General features: G+C 35.7%; 2 protein-coding genes across 3 annotated transcripts; one reads left to right on the top strand and one right to left on the bottom strand.

Moving 5' to 3' along the window:
- Positions 1 to 2,158: 2,158 nt before the first annotated feature.
- LOC122305834 lies at positions 2,159 to 2,975 on the top strand. The gene is made up of 2 exons (XM_043118361.1): positions 2,159 to 2,262; positions 2,366 to 2,975. Exon 2 carries the CDS (start codon positions 2,372 to 2,374, stop codon positions 2,729 to 2,731), a length of 360 nt encoding a protein of 119 aa, XP_042974295.1. The 5' UTR covers positions 2,159 to 2,262; positions 2,366 to 2,371; the 3' UTR covers positions 2,732 to 2,975.
- A 14,081-nt stretch (positions 2,976 to 17,056) lies between these two features.
- Positions 17,057 to 19,049, bottom strand: LOC122305105 (protein BUNDLE SHEATH DEFECTIVE 2, chloroplastic). 2 transcript variants are annotated; one of them, XM_043117430.1, is made up of 3 exons: positions 18,480 to 19,049; positions 18,210 to 18,358; positions 17,057 to 17,299 (listed from the first exon to the last, which is right to left on the bottom strand). In XM_043117430.1, exons 1-3 carry the CDS (start codon positions 18,603 to 18,605, stop codon positions 17,275 to 17,277), a joined length of 300 nt encoding a protein of 99 aa, XP_042973364.1. In that variant the 5' UTR covers positions 18,606 to 19,049; the 3' UTR covers positions 17,057 to 17,274. The 2 variants fall into 2 exon arrangements, with proteins under 2 accessions (XP_042973364.1, XP_042973363.1); XM_043117429.1 differs by lacking the exon at positions 17,057 to 17,299 and adding an exon at positions 17,349 to 17,669 and having other exon boundaries at positions 18,480 to 19,033.

Genomic DNA, 19,049 nt, shown 5'->3' with positions numbered 1-19,049 from the left:
ACTGTTTGTATGGCATTTTCCTGTGCTTATATCTAGACTGGAAAATGGTCTTACCCTAGGGTTGAAAAGTGTAGTGCATATTTTGAACATCATTGAAAAATTAGGCACAAAGTAGAAAGCAGATACTGATTTTCTGAGCCAGTTAGGTTATATCTAGGAAAGTAAGTTTAACAGAGCTTGTGTGTGTGTGCATTAGACGGATTGCCATTTAAAAAAGTAAGACCATGGTGAGATGGGTAAGAGGAAGGCTCCCTGGACGATATGGACGTGGGGGCCATACTACACGACTTCATCATGGGCCACCACTGCTGCGTGATACGGAAGCAGATGTAGTAATTGGTGATTCCACTCAACCTCCAAATGTGGGTGTAGCGGAGCCTAGTTTTGATGAAGCAAATATAGCTTCCAGGATTGTTTCAACTAATGCACGTAAGTTGAAACAGCATTATCGAAAACACTTTCTTTATCATGTTTTAGTTAAAAGGCAAAATGCATTCAGCTTGAACTGATTTTTCTGTTATTGGTGGATAGAAGGAACTGATGCACCTTCCCGAAAACGTGGTCGAGGACCAGCAAAAGACACATTGTTTGACAGAGTCAGAAAATTTGGTCAGATACCCCTGAATATTAAGGATGGACAAAGAGGACCATCGTGCGAAAATTACAACCTATTTTCTGGACGGGTGACCACGATCGTGAGACTTCATGCTAACATGATGCATGCAAGCTGGAAAGCTGTGCCCAAAGAGGAGAAAGAAGAGCTCATCGAACGTGTTAAGGTAAGAGCAAGCAAGAGTGTAGGGTTTGCATCTACCAAGCATATTGTTATGTAAATATGAATATACATCCTACTTCTGTATTTTTTGTAACAAGACAAATAGTTGAACTTGAAATGGACTGACTTCTTGACGTTATCGTAGGCTGATTTTAAACTGGACTGGACACAAAGTTCGCATCGTGAGTGTGTGACAAATGCAGTGGCAAGGAAATATAATGGATTTCACTATTTATTGCGAAAGCAGTACATAAGGTATGGGTCGAAAGAAGCAGCCCTTTCTGGCGGGACATCATGGGTAGAGAAGCCCGTATGGGAACATCTATGTAGGATGTGGTCAACTGAAGAATTCGAGGTATATGAATCATCTCTATACTAGTTACAACTCCTTCAATGTGATTAACTAAAAAATGGAAAACTGCCTTGTATATTTTGCAATTTTTGGAGTGGCACAAAATGCAAATGACTTGGTTCTTGGGTGGTAGTTAGTTTAGAAATACTTAAAAAGTGATAAAGCCGTCTCTTTAATTTTGGTGCATGCTTGCAAGGGGTGGTTGGGTTAAATTATTGGAAATGGTTGTAATTTGTAAACACTAAGGCATGTTCAAGCGATGTGTCAATAGGGGATGTTAGTAAATCTAGAGAGATAATCTTAGACAAGTTTACACAATCTACACCAGCTAATGTGTTACAACTTGCATAACCTCTTATATCAACCTAGAATGTATGAGGCAAGTGTGCTGTACTCCCAATCAGATTACATGTACTCAGTTTTCGGACAGAAGGGTTTTGCTCTCACATTTTGCTGGTATGTGTATTGGGTTATGTTGATTGTTTATGACAAGTGGTGTTGCATGGGTTATCCATATAGGCCATTTAAACCAGTATTTTGTGCTTAACAGAGAAAAGTGTTGTCAATTTTCAGCATTTTGGCATGAAGACCATCATGTACAACTACAATATTCAATAACATAATTAAAATATTGTAGTTGACATTAGTGTGCATGGTTAAGATAGACACTCTAGGGTGTTTCCAATTACCCCCATCCGTGCCTATAAGTTGGAGGTTAAAGCCCATATTTAATTGAAATACTTTAAACTATTATTTATAAGAGGGAAAACTATATCAGAAATTTTCAGGCTACTAAAGAAACTGAATAATAGTTTAATGCAATAGATCATTATCTCTTGACTGTCAATGCCCCACAGAAAATGTCAAAGAGAAACCAGAAAAATAGGCAGAAACAAAATGTCAACCATACAGGAGGGAGAAAGCCATTCGTACGAATATTGGAGGAAATGGTACGTCTACTTGAATTTCTGATTCAAGTAACAAGACATAATCGATTTTATCCACACTAACTAACTAACTAATGTGTTGATGGTTGCAGAATGAAGAAGACCCAAACTTGATACAGTTTTACAGAGAAGTTCATTGGTCAAGAAAGAAGGGATGCTTTATAACTGGCCAAGCAGAACAGAACTACGTAAGTGTTTATCTAGTTGCTGTTGAGTCGATTTTTTAAAGGTTAGGCTTAAAGTAAGTGTTGCCTGGCATTAATGGTGTTACCCTTGGGCACATGGATGTAGAAACTAATGCTTGAGCGATTGGATGAGACTGAGGTGAATACTGAAAACAACAATGAGAAGTGCAATGCAGCTTTCAAGGAGGTTTTAGGATATAAAGCAGGATATGCAACAGGACTTGGACACTCGGTTATACCTGAGGCTTCAATAGCATTGCGCAAGAATAGGGACTATGTTAGGATTGTTGAAGAGAATGAAAGGAACAAGAATGAAGCACATATGTACAAGAGCCAGTTAGAGGTGCTAAGAGATGAGTTGCATAGTTTCAAGAATCAGTTTAAAGACTACCAGAGTACGATGAACAATCGTGTAGCTGACCTGGAATGCAATCAAAGAGAGTCTCATCAGGAGACTAACATGGATGCCTAGGCATCCGGTTAATGTGTGGCTTTTTTGTTGCCCAGCTGACTGATCTTTTTGGAAAGTCGTAGTTGAAGTAACAAGTTGCTTATATTCGTGAAGTACTAATGTCTTTTGGTCCTTTCTTTTGATGATGCACATATATGGATGTGGTGGCAGTCTCTACATTGTGTCTAGTTTAACAGTCAGCATAGTATATAGGTTGACAATGTGCCAACGGTTGCTGCCATGCATTTCACACAAAAAAGCTTGACTAAGGTATGCAATTTACTCCCAATGCTTCATGATGTTAATATTCATTATTTCAGACACATATTCAGAGAGATTCCCCCCCCCCCCCAAAGTTAACCCTATAAGCATTGACAGTTTGAGTGAATTTGGATATCCACTCGAACTGTCAATGGTTTAGATCAACTAAATAGTTGGGCTGATTGGTTAAAAATACATGCAATTGGTGGCTGAGAGTACAAATGATTAATGATTACCTAGATTGGATTAAAAACTGATGGAAATTTATTTTGCTTCTCTGTGGTTTATCAGCCTTGCTACTTAGGAATTTATCTGATGCCTCATTGTGTAGGATTTCCCTAATGCTACAAGTAAAATAGTTAAATTGTTTGGGTTTTGTATTCCCTCCACTCTTGATATAGTTCTTTAGATTAACAGAATTTGTCTGCATGCGATGGATAAAAATACTACCAAGTGGTGGTTGTTGAGTGCAGATTGTTGCATGATGTTATAGGGTAACCAGTAATCCCACAATATTGTCATTCTGCACATAATTTCTCAGCTCACCTAGGATGGAAGTAACCCAACTCACATGTTTCGGATTATGATGAGGCTATGCAAAATGCATATGTGCAGGGAGGCTGAAGCCTGGCAGCGGGAGAAAAGTTTGATGCTAACATGAACAGGCAGTCAAACCAAGACACAATGAGGGCCCAGCCTTGCCATCTATGTGGACAAATGGAGGTGTTGCTTTTTTGAGTGAAGATCCCCACAGATCCATTTGACCAGGAAAGAGATTAGAAGCTTGATAAATATATATTATTGATATGTAATAGTTATGTTTTGGGACATAGATATGGGACTCATATAACATTTCTGTTGGTTGGGCATGTCAGATGGAACAGGATGCCAATTTTGGCATCATCATTAAATTTATGAGACTGGTGTTGATCTATGTGTTGATATGATCATAGTTTTACAAAATGGGTTTATGTTTCTTGGATATGTTCACACGGATGACCAGGGTGCATTTGGATGGATATTGTATGTCCAATGGAGAACTAAGTGATATATTAAATACATGATTAGTAATTTCAGGGCAAATTGTTTTCTGTTCTTTGCCATGGGAATGTAATATGTAAAACTGAAATCTTGATTTATCTGATGGATATTTTGGAAAGGTAGTACTGCGCGCGGCTAAGGGGGGATCATCCACTTAGTACTACAATTTACCAATAATATATATTTATAAAATACAGATATATGGAATTGTAGTGTAGTACTGGAAAAACAGATAAGGTATATATTGGTAGGTTGAAATGCATTGTTGCTACGCCGGCCAGGTAAATCTCCCAGTACTCCAAATACATGGAGAGGTTTTCTGGGAAATGAGGATTATTGGCAACAATTGGTCATCAGGACCATTCAATACTGGCAATACAATGCAGGTAGTTGTATTTGGAATATATACGTAAATGCAAGCTGCAAATCAATTGAGCTATAGCGAAGAATGAGATGGCCAATAAAGGATATTTTTGGCTTTGCTGAATTGCCAATAATTCATGATCTGGACCATATAGGTTAACAGCTATAAGGCAAACTTGATGAGCCAAATTTACTGCTAAAAATTATTTTCCATAACACATAGTTGCCAATACTAACGTATTACAAGGAAATCAAGTTGTACGAAATGCCAATTGAAGTCGGTGCTTACTTTCCTAACCTCATCGCAAGTAAGAAGTTGTGAGTCATACAAGTTGCCAAATTTACATTTCGTTGGCGACATAAGTTCCCAACACCCTTCTATTACGGACAACCTATATCTGTGGTAAAACATCAATACCCAAGTTATGAATTGATGAGATAGCATATTAGTGGCAAGGTTGCATTCTAGGAAATGAGTTTAGTGTTCGAGATTGGGAGGATTGTTTGGTGTATTACTGACAAACTAAATGTCTTATGCCAACGGCATAAATTGCCAAGATAGACCATCATTTTCGTCAATTCATAAGATTGCCAAAATAGGTAGTTAAATTGGCAATTCATTATTGGCAAAGCTGTGGCGGTCATTTTCTGTGGCTTAAAGGTCATTACCTGCAATTTTTTCCACAATTGCTGCAAAAACTATTGGCGGCAATAGGCTGTATTTGTTGTAGTGTTGGGAGTGTAATGATAATTCCCACAGACCCTACAAAACCAGCTTTTCCTACCATTGCAAACACAAATGATGATAATTGTTGAATCCAAGATTTTAAGTTTTGTGTAATTATATATTTATACATATATTTTGATGATAACAAATAAATTCAAAGAATAAAGAAGTCTCAAACTCAAGTTGTCTACACAATAGAGTCAAGCACATCAAGGAAACAAGCATGAGCAAGAAGGGAATAAGTTCACATTAAAATTATAGAGTAATGTTGTAAATCTCTTCAAAATTCGAAATTAGGATTAATGCTCAAAATTAATATTTGATCATAAAGCATTAAAATACATTTTCCACATATGCATAAATATTTTTGAAAATTAAATTTGAAAATTTTGAAAGGTGATTGATTGTCATCTTTTACATGTGCATGCCTTGATTAAAGGGTTGAACTTTGAAAATATTAAAGATGATTGACTGTCATCTTTCACATGTGCATGTTTTATTTGAATATTTTCAAAAGTGATTGATGTTTTTTTTTACTTATGCAAAAGGTAGATGTTTTTGTTTGAAAATTTTGAAAAGTAAAATGTGCTCCTTTTGTCATATACAAAAAGTAAAAGATTAGGTTTGGATTTTTTTGAAAAGGAAAGTGTGCTCCTTTTGTCATATACAAAAAGTAAAAAATTAAGTTTGAATTTTTTGAAAAGGAAAGTGTGTTCCTTTTGTCATATGCAAAAAGTAAAAGATTATGTTTGAATTTTTTGAAAAGGAAAGTGTACTCCTTTTGTCATATGCCAAAAGTAAAATATTAGGTTTGATTTTTTTGAAAAAGTGAATGATGTTGTCTTTGACATGTGAATCTTTTTAAATTTGAATATGAAGTCTCATATGTCTATAAATAGATCATTTGAGAGCTTCACATTCACAACACCAAGAGCATATAACATTCATTCAAAACTTTCATTCTCTCTTCTCTAAATATTGAGCCTTAATCCTTGTTCATTTTGAGAGATATAGTTTGCGCTGTATTGTTCTTATTTCACTCATTGATGAGTATTTTCTGATAACTTACCCACTATCAGCTCTTGTATCAGTAAAAGGGTGTGTAGCGTGTAGAAAGTGTTCTACATAGGGAAAAGTTAAATCACCACGTGTAAAGTGATTGTAAGTGTAAAGGGTGTTCTACACGGATCCTTTGTAGCGGTGTTATTCAAAGGTATAATAGGTTTCTATCTCCACCTGAAGGAGGTTGAATAGTGAATTTGGAGATCCTCAAGGGGTAGCTTGAGGCGAGGACGTAGACAGTGGGGCCGAACCTTGTTAACATATTGAGTTTGCTTCTCTCTTACCCTTACTCTTTATATTTATTACTGTTTCATATTTTGTTTATATTTTATATTGTATATTTGATTTATAGTTGTTATTTTTTTTAAATACAACTCAATTCACCCCCCCTCTTATGTTAGTCATCTGGGCAACAATTGGTATCAGAGCTAGTTGACCTGTACTGTTCATACAGGCAGATCACTCATGGGAACTCTCACTTGTGACTATGTCACCGAAGCAAGACTCTCCGACTATGAGTGACGGTACACCGGTAGAGACGGTGGCCGGCTAGTCTGGTAGGTACAATTGTTAGGTGACATAGGTGCGGCCTATGATCAGTAACGATTAGTATCAGAGCTAAGAGCTCTATTATAAGATTAACTATCTTTTGAGTTAAGATCTTATAGCTAATATTGCAGCTTCATTTGGTGAAGGTCAATCTAGCAGTCGGCCTCCACTCTTTTGTGGAGATAATTACTCATTCTGGAAAATTAGAATGAGAATATTTTTTCAGGCTCAAGATAGAGAAATCTGAAAATGTATTGTAAATGGATCTTATATTCCAACAAAAGTGGTTGATGGAGTAAAGGTCAAAAAGGAAGAAGAAGAGTTTGATCGTGAAGACGATAGATTTTATACTTTAAATTTAACTGTTATGAATTTATTATATAATGCTCTTAATGGAAATGAGTTTAATAGAATAATGAATTGCGCTACGGCAAAGGAAATTTGGGATAACTTGGAAGTAACTTATGAAATAACTTCGCAAGTCAATGAATCAAAAATTTGTATTATTACTCATGAATATGAAATGTTTAAGATGAATGATGATGAATCTATTTCTAGTATGCATACTCGTTTTACTAACATCATAAACAGCTTTACAGCTCTTGGCAAAGTTTATTCTAAAGTGGAGATAGTAAAAAAAATTCTCAACTCTTTACTAAAACGTTGGGAATCAAAAGTTATAGCAATTCTTGAAGTTAGAGACCTCAAGAAGCTCGAAATCAATGAACTCATCGGGTCACTTATCACCCATGAGTACACATTGAAAAGATGAGAAGAAGAAGTAAAGCCAAAGAAGAGCTTAGCACTTAAAACTGTTCCTCATGAAAGTGAAAGTGATGAAGATGAGGAAAATGAAGATAAGGATGAAGAAGTTGCGTTGATAACAAGAAGATTTTTGAGGTTCTTAAAGAAAAATAAAACTCCTCCGAGGAAATCCTTCAAAAAGTTTTCCAAGAAAGATTCAGGTAAAAATGACACTTTAATTTGTTATAAATGTAATAAGCCTGGTCATATCAAACAAGATTGTCATCTGCTAAAGAAAGATCGAAACAAGAGTAAGAAAGCAATGAAAGCTACATGGCATGATGATTCAAGTAGCTCAGATAGTAAAGCAAGCAATGAAGAATCAGCAAATCTTTGTCTTATGGCTAAAGATGACATTGAGGTAACAAATCTTGATAATATTGAAAATCTTTCATATGAAGAATTGCAAAATGTTTTAGAAGAGGTTTATGAGGAATTTGAAAAATTGGATACCAAATATACTGCTTTGAAAAAGAAAAATTCTTCTTTAACAAATGAAATTGATATTTTAAGAAAAGAAAGAATCATTTTGAAAGATGAAAATCTTGAATTTAATAAGAAGAAAATCGATTTAGAAAATATTGTTGAAAACTTTACGAATGGAAAAAGAAATTTTGAAAAACTTCTTGGTAGTCAAAGATATGTTTTTGATAAGGCAGGTTTGGGATATATGCTAAAACAAAAATACAAACTTTATAAAAATTTCTTTGATAATCCTTGTACATCAAAAATCAATAATCAAAATTCTTTTCATAAAAATAATTTTGTCAAAAAAAATTATTATTATAATTATTCAAGTTTTTCATATATGTCACATGCTATTTACAATTTCTGTAATAGAAATGGTCATAATTATCATACTTGTCCTATTAAAAGAAATCATACAATGACTATTAGGGCTATATGGGTACCTAAAAATTTTGTTTCTTCTAATATTAATAAATAAAGGACCTAAAGAACTTGGGTACCAAGAAAAATCATTTTAATTGTTGTTATAGGTATGCATGAAGTCATCCACAAGCAAAAACAAGTGGTTTTTAGATAGTGGATGTTCAAGACACATGACGAGAAACAAGACTAAGTTCTTTGATCTTAGATTTAAAAAAGAAGGACACGTGACATTTGGAGACAACTCGAAAGGGAAGATCGTGGGAATAGGTAAAATTGGTAATGAATCTTCTCTCATAATTGAAGATGTTCTACTTGTTGAAGGTCTAAAACATAATCTTTTGAGTATAAGTCAATTATGTGATAAAGGATTTACAGTTATTTTCAAAATGGATAAGTGCATTATTTTGAATGATCATGATTGTAATATTTGTTTTATTGTTTTTAGAAACAATAATGTTTATACAATCGATTTTGAAGAAATTACCTCACAAGATGTTATTTGCTTTTTAGCTCAAAATGAAACTAGTTGGCTATGACATAAAAGATTAGGTCATGCCAACATGGAACTTATTTCCAAACTTTCAAAAAATGATCTTGTGAGAGGTTTACCAAAAATAAATTTTCTTAAAAATAAAATTTGTGATGCATGCCAATTTGGTAAACAAACAAAAACTTTTTTTAAAACCAAGAAACATATTTCTACCACTAGACCATTGCAACTGATACACATGGATCTTTTTGGACCAAATAGAGTTGCAAGTCTAGGAGGAAAATATTATGCATTTGTTATTGTTGATGATTTCTCTAGATATAATTGAGTCATCTTTCTTGCTCATAAAGATGAGGCACATAATGCCTTTACCAAGTTATGCAAGAGAATTTAAAATAAAAATGGCTATACTATTTCAAGTATCCGAAGTGATAGGGGAAAAGAGTTTGTTAATAAAAATATTGAAACATTTTGTGATGAAAATGGTTTTGTGCATAATTTTTCTGCTCCTCGAACTCCTCAACAAAATGGAGTAGTAGAGAGGAAAAATAGATCTCTTCAAGAAATGGCAAGAACAATGCTCAATGAGAACAACTTGCCTAGTTATTTTTGGGCCGAAGCAGTAAGTACTGCATGTTATGTTATAAATAGAGTTATGTTAAGGTTGAAGTTAGATAAAATCCCCTATGAGCTTTGGAATGAGAAAAAATCCAACATTTGTTACTTTCATATATTTGGATGCAAATGTTTTATTTTGAATGACAGGGATAATTTAGGCAAGTTTGATGCAAAATCTGATGAAAGTATCTTTCTCGGGTATTCTACTAATAGTAAAGCTTATAGAGTATTCAATAAAAAGACTTTGACTGTACAAGAATCTATGCATGTAGTATTTGATGAATCTAATTCTTCACTCTCCAACAAATCTATTGATGAAGAAACAGGAGGTATAAATAACACGAAAAGTCTCAATCTCAACAAAGAGAAAACAATAGAGGAAGTTCAACATGGAGCCATCACGAAAGATCATCAAAATTTAATACAATATGCAACCAAACAGTGGAAATTTGTGAAAGATCATCCAGTGGAACAAATTTTGTGAGAACTTTCACGAGGTGTAAGTATTCGATCATCTCTTAGAAATATTTGCAATCATACTGCTTTTCTATCTCCGATTGAACCCAAAAATATTGATGACGCACTTCTTGATGAATCTTGGATTCTAGCTATGCAAGAAGAGTTGAATCAATTTGAAAGAAATGATGTTTGGATACTTGTTTCTAGACCCAAAAATCATACTATTATTGGAACAAAATGGATTTTTAGAAACAAGAAATATGAGTTCAGAGTCATTACTAAAAATAAGGCTCGACTTGTAGTCCAAGGTTTTAATCAAGAAGAAGGAATCGATTATGATGAGACATATGCACCAGTCGCAAGATTAGAAGCTACTCGAATACTACTTGCATATGCTTGTTATAAAGATTTTAAATTTTTTCAAATGGATGTTAAAAGTGCTTTCTTAAATGGTTTTATAAATGAAGAGGTATATGTTGAGTAACCTCCAGGTTTTGAAAATCATATTTCCCCAAATCATGTTTTCAAACTCACAAAAGCACTATATGGACTTAAACAAACTCCTAGAGCTTGGTACGAGAGATTCAGTGGTTTCTTAATTGAAAAAAGTTTTTCAAGAGGAAAAATCGACACAACTCTTTTTCATTAAATATGAAAATGATGATATTTTTTTGATTCAGATTTATGTTGATGATATAATATTCGATGCTACTAATGAAAATATGTGTCAAGTTTTTGCTAAGACTATGCAGGAAGAATTTGAGATGAGCATGATGGGAGAACTTACATTCTTTCTCGGATTGCAAATCAAGCAAGCAAAAAGTGGGACATTCATCAATCAATCAAAATATATTAAGGAATTACTGAAGAAGTTTAGGATGGAAAATGCTAAGGAAATTAGAACACCAATGAGCCCATCAACTAAACTTGATAAAGATGAATCCGGTAAGCCCGTTGACTCGAAGATATATCGAGATATGATTGGTAGCTTATTATATTTAACAGCCAGTAGACCAGATATTATGTTTAGTGTGTACTTATGTGCACGCTTTCAATCATCTCCAAAACAATCACATTTAATTGCAGTTAAGTGCATTTTTAGATATCTTAGTGGTACAATTAACCTAGGGTTATGGTACCCTAAGCACACATCTTTCGATCTAATCAACTACACAGATGCAGATTATGCTGGCTGTAAAATAGATCAAAAAAGCACTAGTGGAGCATGCCATTTCTTAGTTCATGCATTAGTTTTCTGGTTTAGTAAAAAATAAAATTCTGTTGCACTATCTACTGCTGAGGTAGAATATATTATTACGGGTAGTTGTTGTGCTCAAGTTCTCTACATGAAGCAACAACTTGAAGATTTTAAACTCATGTATAATCACATTCCAATCAAATGTGATAATACAAGTGCTATAAATCTTTCAAAGAACCCAATACAACATTCTAGAACTAAGCATATTGAAATAAGATATCATTTTTTTCGAAATCATGTGCAAAAAAGTGATATAGTACTAGAGTTCACAAACACACACGATCAGTTAGTATATATTTTCACAAAGCCTTTATCAGAAGATAGATTATGTATGATCAAAAGATAAATAGGTATGATACATGCTATGAATATCTCTTAAAAGATAGACCAGAGTCAATAAAAATAGAGATAGATTTTTTAAATACTTTTACATAAACTTGAGATTCTTAGCCTTATGTTTGAAACGCTCATTCTCTTCATACAATATTAGGGGTGGCAATATGTCACACGACCTGTTAACCTAACACGAACACAACACGATAATAGCGGGTTAGGGTTTAGCCTTAATGGGTTCGGGTCAAAACGGGTTGACCCGTTAAGACACGATTGCTTAACGGGTTGATAACGGGTTAACCCGTTTTGACTCGTTATGAAAGTTAAATTTACAATTATACCCTTATATCTAAAAATAAAATTGTTAGAATTTCAATTTCGATATTTTTATTATTTGGATTGTAGTTTTGGACTTATAATTAGTTTTATAATTTTTATAGATATTGTAATTTTAACATTTATATAAAATTATGCTAAATTTAATCAGGTTAAAAATATTAATTTCAGGCCTATTCAACCCATTTATATAAATAGATTAAAATGAGTTGTATTGTGTCGTATTAACCTATTTCGTAATATTTTCTTAATTTATTTGTTTACTTATAAAAAAAAACATATTTCGTAATATTTATTAATGGGTCAAAACGGGTTGACACGACACGACCCGTTATGTTAATGGGTCATATTAGGGTTTGAGATTTTGACACGATAAGCTTAACGGGTCGGGTTAGGGTTGACTTATATGACCCGTTAACACGATTTGACACGACACGAACACGTCCCGTTAACACGATTTGACACCCCTATACAATATCATGTCATTCTTATTCATGGGAACCGGCAAGCAGAATGAAGAATCTAATAAAGATTTCAACTATTTATTCTTCTGCCAAATGATTCATTCCCTTGTGTGAGACTCTTGAACAATTCGTCGAAGTACAACAATTTGTTCTTTGAGCTTTTCAACTTCCTAATTTTTGACTTGTAGCCGTTGAGAAAAAGCAACAATAGAAGAAGAGTAGCGAGTTCCAAGACTCACCAAGTCATAAATAGCATCAGAATCTGACTTATTAGTCAGATTATTATTTTCTTGCTGCAACATGGCACCAATGGCAGCTGCAGAAAGGACAAGAGGTTGAGATGCAGAATGCCTCATGGATGGATCTAGAGAAATGTTAGAAGAACGAGCCATTGAGAAAAGAATAGAAGGCTTAAAACGAAAATGTTGAAGGAATGCAGATGAGTTATAGAAATGAGAAGAAAACTTGATGCGGATTGGATGAACTTCAAGACTGATTTTATAGAGATAGCATAAAGAACAAGACAAGCTATCATCCAAATCAAAGAGTAGTGTATTTTTTCCCGATCGGTAAAAATGACATTTTTTAGAAACTCGGAACCTTCAATCTTGTTTGTCAACAACATCAGGCGATTTTTTCAAATCTCCAGCCGTACTTGTCGGGTCACGGACGGATGAAATTTATTTATTTATTTTTTTTAACTATCTACATTGTCTACTAACACACCGTTTTCTTCAGGTCCATTTACTTGTTGCGGATCCTTTTTAATGATGCCAAAAGGGGGAGAAGTGTTATACTAGAACATTAACATTGTTTGAATTGCTAAACTTATTATATATGCTTGGAATTATATTTATACTTTTACTTGAAAAACTAACACACATTCTCAGGGGGAGCTTAAGTATTAATACAGGTTTCAGGTTCTATCAAGTATTTGTCATCATCAAAAAGGGGGAGATTGTTGAACCCAAGATTTCAAGTTTTGTGTAATTATATATTTACATATGGATTTTGATGATAACAAATGAATTCAAAGAATAAAGAAGTTTCAAGCTCAAGTTGTCTACACAATGAAATTAAGCACATCAAGGAAACAAGCATGAGCAAGAAGGGAACAAGTTCACATTAAAATTATAAAGTAATGTTGTAAATCTCTTCAAAATTCGAAATTAGGATTAATGCTCAAAATTAATTTTTGATCATAAAGCATTAAAATATATTTTCCACATGTGCATGAATATTTTTGAAAATTAAATTTGAAAATTTTAAAAGATGATTAATTGTCATCTTTTACATGTGCATGTCTTGATTAAATGGTTGAATTTTGAAAATATTAAAGATGATTGATTGTCATCTTTCACGTGTGCATGTTTTATTTGAATATTTTCAAAAGTGATTGATTTTTTTTTACTTATGCAAAAGGTAGATATTTTTGTTTGAAAAATTTGAAAAGTAAAGTGTGCTCCTTTTGTCATATACAAAAAGTAAAAAATTAGGTTTGAATTTTTTTGAAAAGGAAAGTGTGCTCCTTTTGTCATATGCAAAAAGTAAAAAATTAGGTTTGAATTTTTTGAAAAGGAAAGTGTGTTCCTTTTGTCATATGCAAAAAGTAAAAGATTATGTTTGAATTTTTTGAAAAGGAAAGTGTGCACCTTTTGTCATATGCCAAAAATAAAATATTAGATTTGATTTTTTTGAAAAAGTAAATGATGTTGTTTTTGACATCTGAATCTTTTTAAATTTGAATATGAAGTCTCATATGCCTATAAATAGATCATTTGAAAGCTTCACATTTACAATACCAAGAGCATACAACATTCATTCAAAACTTTCATTCTCTCTTCTTTAAGCATTGAGCCTTAATCCTTGTTCATTTTGAGAGATATAGTTTGCGCTGTATTGTTCTTATTTCACTCATTGAGAAGTGTTTTCTGATAACCTACCCATTATCTGTGACGCCCCCAAATTCCCACGCCCGAACAGGGGGAAATTGAGACGTCCGGATGGTGACAACCCGGGTCACCATCCCATCGACGGGTGCCGAGTGTGTGCAAGGCAACAGATGTGTAAAAAGAAACACGCAGCGGATAACGAAAGTCATAACTAAGTACCAGAATTTCTTTTCTTAACTTAATACAAGCTGTTTAAAACATACATAGATAAATATTACAAAACACGAATACAGTTTTAAACAAATATAAAGATAGCATCAGCAACCCGGCGGAGCCGCATCCTCGGGCTCAGCCTCCTCCTCTTCGTCCTCCAACTCTGCACCAAAAGCTACGGAACCACGAATGGTACCGCAGGTAAGTAAACCCAAACACTACCAGATAAAAACACATAGGACTCAAACAATATGCATGAAACATGCCCCATGCACAAGCCCACCAAAAACCCAAGTTTTCCACACACGCCAAAAACCCATTTGGCCCGAAAGCATATCCTTTCCAAAAACACGCCAAAAGTCACATTTGGCCGCCAAAAGTCCATTTGGCCCAATATCTCGCCGGAAGTCCATCCGGCCCAATATCTCGCCAGAAGTCCATCTGGCCCACGCCAAAAGTCCCATTTGGCCTCATAAACCATTATCCAATTTTAACCGTATGCACCATGACCTCCCCTAGGGGTCATCCGCACACCCTGGCTCCAGTGTCACACCGTAGAGTACCACTACGCATATGACACCTAACGAGCGATGCCCAGTTCCGTGCCCCGCGCGTGCGTAGCCAAGCATCCTCTAGCCCTCGCCAGCGAAGGGCCACGGAGTCGGTGAGTAGGGCGATGCCCGGTTCCGCGCCCGGCGCGTTCGTAGCCAAGCATCCCCTAGCCCCGCTCCCGTCATCTCTCTCGACAACTCAGGGGACATCACTCAGTTTATTCCGTTCCCGAGTGACCAGAGGAGCTCCACCGAGATAATAACCCATCCCGGCTTGGGCTCGTGATACACACGCACCCGTAAAACCACTCACGCCAATACACAGGCTTTTCACACAAATCCCACAACACACGTGCATGCACCATGTAATGTCATAACAATGCATACTAAAATAACCAACCAACATAAATCAATAAAACAGACAACTCCGTCCTCCATCCATCCGACCCCCGAAACTCCTCGGACTCAGTTCGGAATCAACAACCAACAACAGTAAATAAATTGAATGAGCGATATATATTAAAATCTGAAAATAGGGTTTGGAAAATACTTACAGCGCTATATGGTATTTTTAGAAAGCTTTCGGCGTTGCAAACGGCGGAAAAACAGCAACGTCACAGTGAAATTTCACTGTGGCCGTGGGTCCGAAAAACCCACTTTTGAACGGGGACAACCTAGGACACGAGATTGATAGGGAATGGTCTAGAGGTGGTTGTGAAGCTATTGGAAGTGACGGACGGTCGTGGGTGGCGGCGGAATGGCCGGAAATGGCCGAAAATGGCAAATCGGAAAACAAGCTCGTGGGAGCTGCTCCGGTGGTCGTTAGAGGCCGGAAATGGGTGGGTTAGGACGGCAAGAGGCTGGTGATGAAGTGGTGAAGAAATGGTGGCCGGAGGTGGAGCGACGGCGGCGGATCGGAGTGAAATCCGTGCGCCCTTTGGAAGCTTTTTCCGGCCAAATGGCCGGCCGGTTGGGGGTGGGTTTTGGAGGGGTGGTGCACCGGAGGGAGAGGAAGAGAATGGGACCGGTGGGGGTCCGGTTGGTGGCCGGACGGCGGCGGTAAGGTAGAGAGAAGGTGGCGCCGGCGTGAGGGAGAGGGAGGAGAGAGAGAGAGAGAGTTCGGGGGGGTCCGAATCGGGGAGAGAGGAGAGAGAAAAAGAAAAAGAAGAAAAAGAAAAGAAGGAAAAAGGAAAAAGAATGGAAAAAGAAAAAGGGAAAAAGAGAAAAAAGGGAAAAAGATGTGAAAAGAGATGAGGTCCAATCCTCACTCCGGGAAAACGAAACAAACCGCCAAAAAGATTAAAACCACTAAACAGCTTAAAGAAATAAAACACAACCTCAAATAAATTAAATTAAATTAAAACCCAATTTTAAAAACGCAAATACATTAAAATAAAATAACTAGTATATTAATTAAATAAAAACAAATACTTCAGCGAAAATACACTTAAAAGCGGGTCATCACATCATCTTGTATCAGTAAAAGGGTGTGTATAACCCTTGTACGTGTAGAAAGTGTTCTACACAGGAAAAAGTTAAATGACCACGTGTAAGGTGATTGCAAGTGTAGAGGGTGTTCTACACGGATCCTTTGTAGCGGTGTTGTTCAAAGGTATAATAGGTTTCTATCTCCACTTGAAGGAGGTTGAATAGTGAATTTAAAAATCCTCAAGGGGTAGCTTGAGGCGAGGACATAGGCAGTGGGGCCGAACCTCGTTAACATACTGAGTTTACTTCTCTCTTACCCTTACTCTTTATATTTATTACTGTTTCGTATTTTGTTTATATTTTATATTGTATATTTAATTTATAATTGTTATTCTTTTTAAATACAACTCAATTCACCCCCCTTGTGTTAGTCATCTGTGCAACAATAATTAGTCAGAAAATCCATGACTTGTTCCAATGATGATCTAAAAATTTCAAAAGTAGAGAGTTGAAAACAGTCTTGAGTTATCACTTTCATTTCTTGACCAAGATCATCATTCCATATATTTCTTTCAGCAAACAATACCAACTTGTTCACGCTTGCAGTTTACTCAAAACTCGTTATATTGCTATAGAATTTATGAATTATATCATGGCCACAATCATTAACATTGTGTGCAATCAAATGCTGCATTCCAATCAAGACAAACATTGAGCCTATCCGAACCCTGGCACGTTCTTCATTAAGTAGAACTTAGCCCAATCGCTTCTTTTTGGGTAAAAGGAATCGAGGAGGCAAAGTTTTGCTCAATTCACTTCCACATCTATTGTGATCCATGCCTTGGTATTCTTCAGAAACATAGCTTGCGCATATATCAGTAAATGCAATCACATCATATACCAAATCCAAAAGTATTCTCTATAACTGGGAGCTTGAGACACGTATAAAAGATACAACGACGAGAAGATGTTCAAGGCTAGGGTTACTTGGGGACAACATGACACAATTATCTGATGAATAATTGGTAACATGACTCATAGAAATCAAGTTGAAGCACCAATGATTGGTAGAAAGAAGTATGAGCTGAAATGCAACTGAATGTAACGCAAAATGTGGTCTCCAACGTACAGCAAATACAACTCACTCGCAAAATTCTAGACTGCCTCTCAAGCATGTCAATCATAGCCCTTCCCTAGACAATTAAGACAACGCTGTACCCTGTGAAGCAGAAAATTGTGGAAACAACGCATAAGCCTCACATGATAGCAACTCAAAAACTTAACACTTTCTCAAAACGTGCTATCAAATCAATTGGGATTTTTTTTTTTTTTTTTTTTTTTTTGAGGAATATCATGCCTTGTAGGCAAACAGGCGGGGTTTGAAAAAAGAAACTAGAGCTTCATCGTTCCAATTTGCATACCAAAATAAAATTTTTAGCAAATTTCACTAACGCATATTGTGTTTGTTTCATCAGCTGTTACTTGGTTTAAGAGAAATGTTGAATGAAAATAAAGGTTTTTCTTTCTTTCTTTCTTTTCTTTTATTTTTATTTTTATTTTTTGTGTGTGTGGGCAAACACAACTAAAGGGTTAACTATCCAAATATTTTCCTTTTCCCTCGGTTCAATTCTCAGAAAAAATCTCAGCATCCAAACAAAGCATAAAGGATATTAAATGGCAAGAACTTGAAAATGAGCTTAAAAAAAGAGTAAGAAAATATATGAAAAGGCAGAAAATAAAAGAAAAATCATAGACCAACCTGTTTCCATCGCAAGTAGGGCAAAGGCAAGGGTTGATGGCAACAGGGTCATACAAAGGCGACCAACTTATGGTGGCATTTCCTTTGCACAATTTGCATATATAAAACCCTTTGCCTCTGCAAACGCCACAAGGCAATGCGATCTTTCTCTGCACCAAAACCCGCCGATTAAAAAATAGGACTCGGCAAAAGACAAGCCAAAGAGCCACAAGGAAAAAAAAAAAAAAAGAATACAACTTCAGAGCAAGGGGACGTCGCTTTTGAGTTTACCCGTTTTGCTTCGTTGGTGAGACGAATCGCTCTGATAGTAGCGGAGGAAGCAAGATTAAGAGTTAGTATTCCACCAAGAATGATAGCAGCGCCGGTGCCTAACGTTCGCAGTGGCTTTGGTATCATTTTTTTTTTTTTTTTTTTTTGTTCTTTTCGTTTTTGACTCTTTGAGGCACTTATTCAAACGGTTGGAGTCCACAAAAGAGAAAAGGCTGAAACAGGTAGAGACAATGACGGAGAGAATCAAAGAGTGGCAAAGGGGATAATCTAATCCACACTGTCACAGATTCAATTTCGACATGGTGACGAGATTCACAGACAAAAAATACATTCATGAGTAGTTTGATGAGGATAAGTTCACCGTGGAGTGGAGAGGGGGCATTTTCACCCAATTTCCCATTATTGTAAGTTTTTTATGAGCTTTGTTATCATAAATAAATAAATTTATGAGCTAGGACGAGTGGGTCTGGGAAGAAACGCGACTTTGGTGGAGTACACGTGGAGACAGAGAAAATCAGAACAAGTTTACGTGGAATATTTTATATCAACATATTCCGTAACGATCCGGTC

This window comes from Carya illinoinensis, chromosome 3 (assembly GCF_018687715.1).
Source record: "Carya illinoinensis cultivar Pawnee chromosome 3, C.illinoinensisPawnee_v1, whole genome shotgun sequence".
Lineage (NCBI taxonomy): Eukaryota > Viridiplantae > Streptophyta > Magnoliopsida > Fagales > Juglandaceae > Carya > Carya illinoinensis.
This window is presented reverse-complemented; position numbering and strand designations above follow the sequence as displayed.